The 8369-nt window shown below is 44.0% G+C and overlaps 1 protein-coding gene across 1 annotated transcript; it reads left to right on the top strand.

Annotated features, from left to right (window-relative positions):
• Positions 1 to 195: 195 nt before the first annotated feature.
• LOC114630973 (pyrethroid hydrolase Ces2a-like) lies at positions 196 to 7608 on the top strand. Its single transcript, XM_028779293.1, has 12 exons — positions 196 to 342; positions 881 to 1085; positions 2248 to 2386; positions 3081 to 3214; positions 3296 to 3554; positions 4668 to 4766; positions 5042 to 5182; positions 5294 to 5374; positions 5636 to 5780; positions 6175 to 6312; positions 6722 to 6794; positions 7201 to 7608. Exons 1-12 carry the CDS (start codon positions 267 to 269, stop codon positions 7385 to 7387), a joined length of 1677 nt encoding a protein of 558 aa, XP_028635126.1. The 5' UTR covers positions 196 to 266; the 3' UTR covers positions 7388 to 7608.
• Positions 7609 to 8369: the final 761 nt, after the last annotated feature.

Here is an 8369-nt window from a genome sequence, read left to right as displayed (position 1 = left end):
TTGAGATGCCATGCTATGTCTGTCCAGAAGGCCAGGGAAGGAGCAGAAACTAAAGCAGTGGCTTTGCCCTGCTTGCTGGCTATTGGCTTCCTGTGGCTTCTGCCTTATCTGTTCTTCTGCAATAAGAACTTTGCCCCATCCAATCAAATGTCCACACCTACACCCATAAGGGTACAAATTCCTGGCTGAGCCAGGCAGATCTGTTATGTTTCCTGCTGTGAGACTCTCATCTTGCAGCAGCACAGGTTTAAGCCTGAGATTCAACCATGCTTTTGGCTAGACTTCCTGATTGGCTGTATATTGTGGCCTATGCGCTCCTTCTTCTCCTCCAGCATGTGCATGGTGAGACTATCTTAGTGAGCAGAAGGGACTTGGGTCAGAGCTGCCCGAGTTCTGTAGAATCAGAGCTTGAGCTTGTGGGATGGAAGGAAACAGGGAGGGAAAAGAAGGTGGTGGAGAATGACAGATGACAGCATGGGGATTATGTGCTTGCTAATGTCCCACCAGGGCACACAGGGGTCCGAGATGTCTGAGGTTAGCACATACTGAGAAGGCAAAAGAGACAGAATAATGAGCAGGACAGGTCCCTCCTCTGTGTGTAGTTATACCTAGAAATGCTACTGAACATGGATAATGATGATAATTCCTTCATAATGCCAAATGGAACTGAGTCTGTCATTTATTGAATATGGAAGAGCTCTGTCAGTTTGCAAGAAGGTCAGAGGACAAGGTATCTGTCCCTAGGTGATCCAGAAGCCCTCCTTTCCACATCCTACTGCAGAACTGAGACAACCCAGCTTACCTCCCCCATGTATCATGGTGATGACAAGGTAGAAATTTCCAAATGTGCTGACAGCTGATGACATTTCTCTGCTTACAGGTGAGGACTCAGCCAGCCCCATCAGGAACACACACACAGGCCAGGTGAGAGGCAGCTTTGTCCACGTGAAGGACAGTAAAGCTGGTGTTCACACCTTCTTGGGAATTCCCTTTGCCAAGCCTCCTGTAGGACCATTGCGCTTTGCACCTCCTGAGGACCCTGAGCCATGGAGTGATGTAAGAGATGCAACCTCAGAGCCAGCCATGTAAGTTCTGAAACCTAGGAGACTTTAGGCCTGTGCTTTAGGCCACAGTGAATTGCTTCCTCCACCTCAGTTCTACAGCAGCTTTCCACCTGTGCTGAGGGGCATCTCCAATGCATGTTTCTGACAAATGTGCTAAGGATTACAGTAGAAAAACGGTGCCAGCCTGCTGTGTCAGAGCTTGACACCTGTAGGGAGTTAGTTAAAGGTACTACAGTAAGGAGCAGAGACTGTGCCCATTCTTCACTTTCCCTGTGATCAGTCATTGTCCCTGTATCATTCACTAAGGAAAAGTACACATGCTTCCAACTGGAGACTATAAGGAACAAAGAGGTACCTTATTGCCACTTGGAAATTAACTGAAGAATGTCTCACTACCTTATAAAGTCGTATTGTCCATTTATTCTTATAGTTGCTATGTGGGGACAGTATCCCTTCAACCAAGTGTCTCTGTTTTATTTCTGTTGCTGTGGTGACATAACCTTAGGTAGCAAATTACTGAAGACATATTTTATTATGGCTGACAGTTCAAACATAAAGTCAACCATAGGTGGGACATCACAGAGGCAGAAGTTTAAGAAAGCTAATTGCATAACATCCATAATCAGGAACAGAGTTTAAAGTTCACAGGCATGCCTACTAATCTTCACATACATTCTCCATTCTTACACAATTGCACAACCCCTTCCTAGAGAATGTTGCCTCTTACCACGGGCAGATATTCCTATTGCAAAGAACATTATCAAGGTAACTTTTCACTGGCATGCTGATCTCCCAACAGGATCAAGACAATCTCTTAGTAACATTCTTTTCCCAGATGATTCTATGGTGTGTAAAGTCAACAACCAAATCTAACCATCATTCCAGGATTTAGATTTTATATATAGAAGGATTGAATATTGAAACATAAAGCTTATAATTTTCAGTGAATCTGTCAGAATTCTCCATAAAGTAGCCTCCCAGAATATAACTATGTATGGCAACGCCTCCATGAAAAAAATTGTCTCTATTTCCATTTGCAGAGGAATGGTAGGGACTTTATTGAAGAATTATGTTAGCATGCCAAAATGGAAGCGGGAACTTTAGGTATCTAAGAGAAAATTTAGACTAAGAAATAGATTTCACTGCCACATACCTTGGAATTCCTGCCTTCCATTTTTGCTAGGTGTCTGCAGACTGATGTAATGAGTATAGAGGCTATGAAGGAGATGAAGCTGACCATGCTTCCCATCCCTATGTCTGAAGACTGTCTGTATCTCAACATCTACACACCAGCTCATGCCCATGAGGGCTCTAACCTGCCTGTGAGTGTCAGTCTATGGCCATTGGGAACAGGTCATTTATTCTGTGGAGGATGGGAAGGAACAAAATAATTCTGAGCTCCACTGTAGCTTAGATCCTGATTGCTAGTCTTACCTTACTGGGTTCAAGAAGGTCATGTCAGCCCATGGTTAGCTGCTTAAACGTGTGTGCATGTGTGTGTGTGTGTGCATGCGTGCGTGCATGCGTGTGTGTGTTTAACTCAGAGTTCTGGGGTTCTGGGAGGTAAGAGGGTCTAGGTATTAGATTAAACCAAGAGTTATATCAAATTGGCACACCAAATCAGGATGGTGCACAATGACTGAATATTGACATCTCCCAAATTTTTAGCAGCAAGTTATTTCTGCCAATGGGATCTGAAGCCCATTCTGATTAGCAATCAGGAAAGTCACCTAAGAGAACACTCCATTTTTTGTTCTACTTAAATGGGTCTGAGAATAACAATGACTTTAATTTAGATGTGGAGTCTAATCCATGCTGAGATTTTCTGCTAGGGAAGCAGGAATGGAAACATGCTCACAGGCCTAAAGCATCTTATCTGTGGGTTACTTCTGAGATCCTGAGTAGATCTGTTTGTAGGTCGACCTGCATAGAACAAAGCAGTTGATAACCTAGTGGGCAGTCTAGATGAGCTTGGGATGCATGTGGGCCTCCTGGCATCTGAGTTGCTGTCTCCAGGTGATGGTGTGGATCCACGGTGGTGGACTGGTTCTAGGATGGGCTTCCATCATTGATGCATCCACACTGGCAGCTACTGAGGAAATAGTAATTGTCTCCATCCAGTATCGCTTGGGTATCCTTGGCTTCTTCAGGTAAGCCTGGGACTGGGCTGGGTAATGGGGACTAAGTAGTACATGGGCAGCTATTCAATTCTTCTTCCTGCTACTTCTCAGCACTGGAGACCAGCATGCCAGAGGCAACTGGGGATACCTAGACCAAGTGGCTGCCCTACACTGGGTGCAGAAAAATATCGCTTACTTTGGAGGCAACCGTGACAGGGTCACTATATTTGGTGCTTCAGCAGGAGGCACAAGTGTGTCTTCCCATGTTGTGTCCCCAATGTCCCAAGGACTCTTTCATGGAGCCATTATGCAGAGTGGAGTGGCCCTGCTGCCTGACCTAATCTCTGACACTTATGAGGGGGTCTACAAGGTAAGTGCTCTCAGGAACACCAGCTATCTCAGTCTTTATCTCTGGTACTCTGGTGTTGAGTTAAGTGAATTTTATGTATGCTGAGCATGTTATATGATATCAAACCTTTATCTAGTTGCTTCTGTCATTAGCAAAAACACTTATACATTGTTTCCCATTTGGTTTCTTATCTTTGTGATAAAGACTATCACCAAAAGCTCCTTTGGGAGGAAAAGGTTCATTTCAGCTCACAGTTTATAATGTCTTGAATGGAAGTACACATTCAGGCATGTACCTGGAGGCCAAAACTGAATCAGAGGCCAAGGAGCAATGTGCTTACTGACTTGTTACCCGTGGCTTCCTAAATTATCTTTCTTGTACAACCCAGAACACCTGCCAATGGGTGACATTGCCCACAGTAAGGTGGGCTCTTCTCCATCAGTCTTTTCTCTGGAAAATCCCAGACTTGTCTACAGACCAATCTGATAGAGGCAATTTTCTCAGCTGAAGTTCCTCTGTCCAGATGATTCTGCCTTGTGTTGAGATGATAAAAAGGAAATGTAACAAGAACACATGAATTGAGGGAAAGGGCCAGCTGGTAAAAATATTTGCTGTGCAAGTGTGAGGTCCCAAGTTCAAATCCTCTGAACGTATACAAAGTTGGTGGTGGCAATAAGTGTCAGAAACCCCAGTGTTCCTATGCCAGTATAGAAAACAAAGACAGATGACTCCCAGGAATGTCATATGTCACCTAAGCTGGTGTAGACAAATGCAAACAAGGGATATATTGACATGTAACAGCTGAGACTGTTCTCTGACCTTCATGAGCAAAATGTGCCACATCATACCTATTGTCACCCATGAGTAACACACATACAGAGAGAGAGAGAGAGAGAGAGAGAGAGAGAGAGAGATACACAGATACCAAAGTAACTTCAACATAATATGCAGGTAGAATATTCTTTCCCAGCTGTCACCTCTGAGCAACAGAAAATGTGAAAACTTCCACTTCATCCTTTCATACACGACAAACACTTGGATGTAGTATTTAGAGGAAATAACATCTACTAGAATCACAGAAACTCTGATCCCTGCTAGGAGGGATAAGTTGACCATTGTTTGTTCCATTTACAGACAGTAGCCAACCTATCTGGATGTGGGGCCCCAGACTCAGAAGCCCTGATACACTGCCTGCGAGCAAAGAGTGAACAAGAGATCCTGGCTATTAACCAGGTTGGAAGAATTGTGTGTCTTGGACGACCTTATGAACAGGATGTGGGATTACTATTACTTACTATTCAAGTGTGCTAACTCATCTCCATTGTTTGGCATCCTTTCAGTACAATATGCAAAAAAGAACAAGACAAGCTAATTATCATGTAAAGTTCTTCCTAGAGTGTGCATAGAACCCTGGGATGAGATAGGATATAGGAAATTGCTGTGGATATTAGTGGCCATTAGAATATTTATATGATTGATCTTCAGCACTGACAATCAATGCTTCGTAGGTCTTCAAGTTGATCCCTGGTGTGGTGGATGGGAAGTTCTTACCCAAGCATCCTCAGGAGCTGTTAGCCTCTAAGGATTTTCACCCTGTTCCCAGCATCATTGGTTTCACCTCAGATGAATGTGGCTGGGTATTCCCCAAGGTGAGACCTAATTCTAAGTCCCTGAGAATATAACTTCAAATGGTGGGTGTTGTGAACTCAGAGATATATTGATTTACTTTCAAATACTTAAGACTATCCTCTGCCTCCCAGTCCATGGGCCTTGACCGTATCATAGAGAAGATAACCAGAGAGACCCTGCCATCTGTTCTGAAAAGCCAAGCAGCAAAGATGGTGAGAGAGACATTGGCTCCTGTCCTGATACAGAAGGTTCCTGTATATTTTTCCCAGATGGAATACCCAGAAATAAAGTTTGTGAGATGAGTGTGAGTGTGTGTGTGTGTGTGTGTGTGTGTGTGTGTGTGTGTGTTTCTGTGGGGCATCAATGAAAAGCTTCTACTTTTCCCCCTATACCCATTTTTATTGCTGGCCACATTCCTTATTTAGAGGCTGCTGCCTCCCGTCATCTTTCTTCTTGATTACTTTTGGTATTAGATGTTGCCTCCAGAATGTAGTGACCTGATAATGGAAGAGTACATGGGGAACACTGAGGACCCAGAGATCCTCCAAGCACAGTTCAAAGAGATGATGGGGGACTTCATGTTTGCAATCCCTGCTCTCCAAGTGGCACATTCCCAGCGTGAGTAAATCTGAGACTAGAGCAAGTAAGGGAGTGCTCAGATCTGTGGGACCCAGGTGAGCTCTGCAGTGTCCAGTCTAGGCCTATGTCTTGGTCAGTTCTCTTATGGCAGGCAACTTTTCTCCACTAAATCTTTATGTCTAGTGTAAAGGCTGGCATCCTATCCAGGTCTACAAGAGGAAACATGTTAGTTACCCTCAGTTTCTTGTCATCTACTCAGCTGGGAATGCAAGGGTCTCTGTTTAACAAAGGTTTCCCATGTCCAGTGCTGCAGTCTGGATCTCACCACTCAGCTGTGATTCCAGATAACTGTAGAGCAATTTTTCTTGTCACCAAAGGTTAGGCAGACAAGCTCCGTATGAGAAGTCATGTCAACATGTGTCCTCCCTTCCAGGTTCCCATGCTCCTGTGTACTTCTATGAGTTCCAGCATCTGCCCAGCTTCATCAAGCATGCCAGGCCATCTCATGTGAAAGCAGACCATAGTGATGATCTTCTATTTATCTTTGGCTCCTATTTTTTTGGCATGAATTGTGAGTCTTTCATGTTTTCCTAAAACTAAACGGAGCATCCAATGAATTCCTGAGGGAGTATTGAGCTCTCTGTCCAATTTGGAAATTGAGAGTTTTGGAAAGGACAGGAGAAGTGTTTGACATATCTGACCTATAAAAATATTCCCAAGCTTCTACCCCTAAAATGTCCTAGAGTTAGAATACAAACCCTTCCTAGTTTGGCTTGCACTAGAAGGAATGAGAGCACACCGCTGTAGAAATGAACCTGAGAAACATCAAGTAGTGCTTTTGATCAATCCTGTATTCTGAGTGGGAGGGAAGAGGGTACAAACCAGGTGTAGGGTTTGCTCTCGGGCTGTGATTTCTGTAGGAGGGCATAAATTGGCACCTACATGAGGATGCTAGCACTTGGTTCTCCTTCTGTCTGCAGTTGACCTCACTAAGGAGGAAGAGTTGTTAAAAAGGAGGATGATGAAGTACTGGACCAATTTTGCAAGAAATGGGTGAGAATACTTCACGTTCTCAACCTCTTTACAGTCGGGTCTCATGTGTGCCCCATTAGTATACATGTGTCCTTTATTACATGATAGTCTTCCTCACAAGGCACACTCAGCAGATACCTTCTAGCTGTCATTTACTGTTCATCCTATAGAAACCAGATGAGTGAGTCACACTATTGTGCTAATGTTCTTTAGATTTTGCATCTGAGAGAGAAACACAAAACTATCCATCTGCCCTTGCTGCACATGGAGTAGACACTGGTGGTGACACTTGTATCTATATCATTACACCAGTCCATCTGTCCCCTGAGACCCTTGGTCTGCTCATCCACTGCCTTCACCAAATAAGGGGATCAGGCTTTGGGTCAGAGAGACCTTCACTCTTCCCTGATGGCTGCCATATCCACAGGAACCCCAACAGCGAGGGTCTACCCTACTGGCCTGCGCTGGACCAAGATGAGCAGTATCTGCAGCTAGACACCCAGCCTGCTGTGGGCCGAGCCCTGAAGGCCAGAAGGCTGCAGTTCTGGACCAAGACTCTGCCCCAGAAGATCCAGGAACTAAAGGGTTTTCAGAACAAGCATGCAGAGCTATAGTGTCCTGTGTAAGGAAAGGTCTGTGAGGTTGAAAGCAGATGGAGTAATTCTAAATTTGCAAAGTCCATTGATCTATAACCATTTGTTCCAACAAGAACATAAGCATTTCTCACCTCAGCATTTGCTCTTTCTGACCTGTATGAAAACTGCTCTGTATATTATTTTCTTATCATTCTGGACAAACTTTCATGAGAGTCAATAAAAGCTCTCATAACAGTGTGGATGTGTGAGCCTCAAAGCACCCCACTTTATTCAACCCTTCACTGGACTAGGCTACTCTTTCCTTTCCTTCTTCCTACCTCCCTTTCCCCCTTCCTCCTTCCCTCCCTCCCTTTCTTCTTCTCTTCCTTCCTCAGTCCATCCTTTGTTCAACTATCTTCTACCCATCCTCAGTCTCCTCTTCTCTTCTCCTGCTCAAATGAAGTAGATGCTTCTGGGACTGTAGACCACAGGAGATTGTTTGCATCAAATTCTGTATCCTCTTTCATCAAGTTCACATTTTCTCATATTTATAATTATTAGAAAATCTGCTTTCCCTAAGTCTTTTTTCCCTTCAGATATCTGTTCCTATAAGATCATTAACTACATGTATGACTTATAGTACCTGTGTGGGCTGAGATAGGAGGATTCTGTAAATCTGAGGCAAGTTAAGGAGACCCACATCTCTGAAGCAATACAAAAATCATAACTTCAGTAACTTACAATAACAATAACAACTGTACAGTCTTATAGATTGTGAAATTCCGGGTTGCAATGCCCACAGATTTGCTGTGTGGTGAGAAAGAGTTCTCTGGAAAATCAGTCTCAAGGAGTCCGTCTAGCGCCCTCTCCTGGTAGGATGTGCAAACAAGGCCATTACAAGGATAATATTAACTCCTTGCTGACTTGAACTATGGGCAGGGAAGACCTTCCTCATAGTGAGACTGACCACTTAGGATGTTTGCAATCTATACGCACAGTATTGATTGAAGTTCCTACTGCC

Source organism: Grammomys surdaster, unplaced genomic scaffold, assembly GCF_004785775.1.
Source record: "Grammomys surdaster isolate TR1022 unplaced genomic scaffold, NIH_TR_1.0 349, whole genome shotgun sequence".
Taxonomy (NCBI): domain Eukaryota; kingdom Metazoa; phylum Chordata; class Mammalia; order Rodentia; family Muridae; genus Grammomys; species Grammomys surdaster.
Note: the sequence above shows the minus strand (reverse complement) of the source record. Positions and strands in the feature narration are given on the sequence as shown.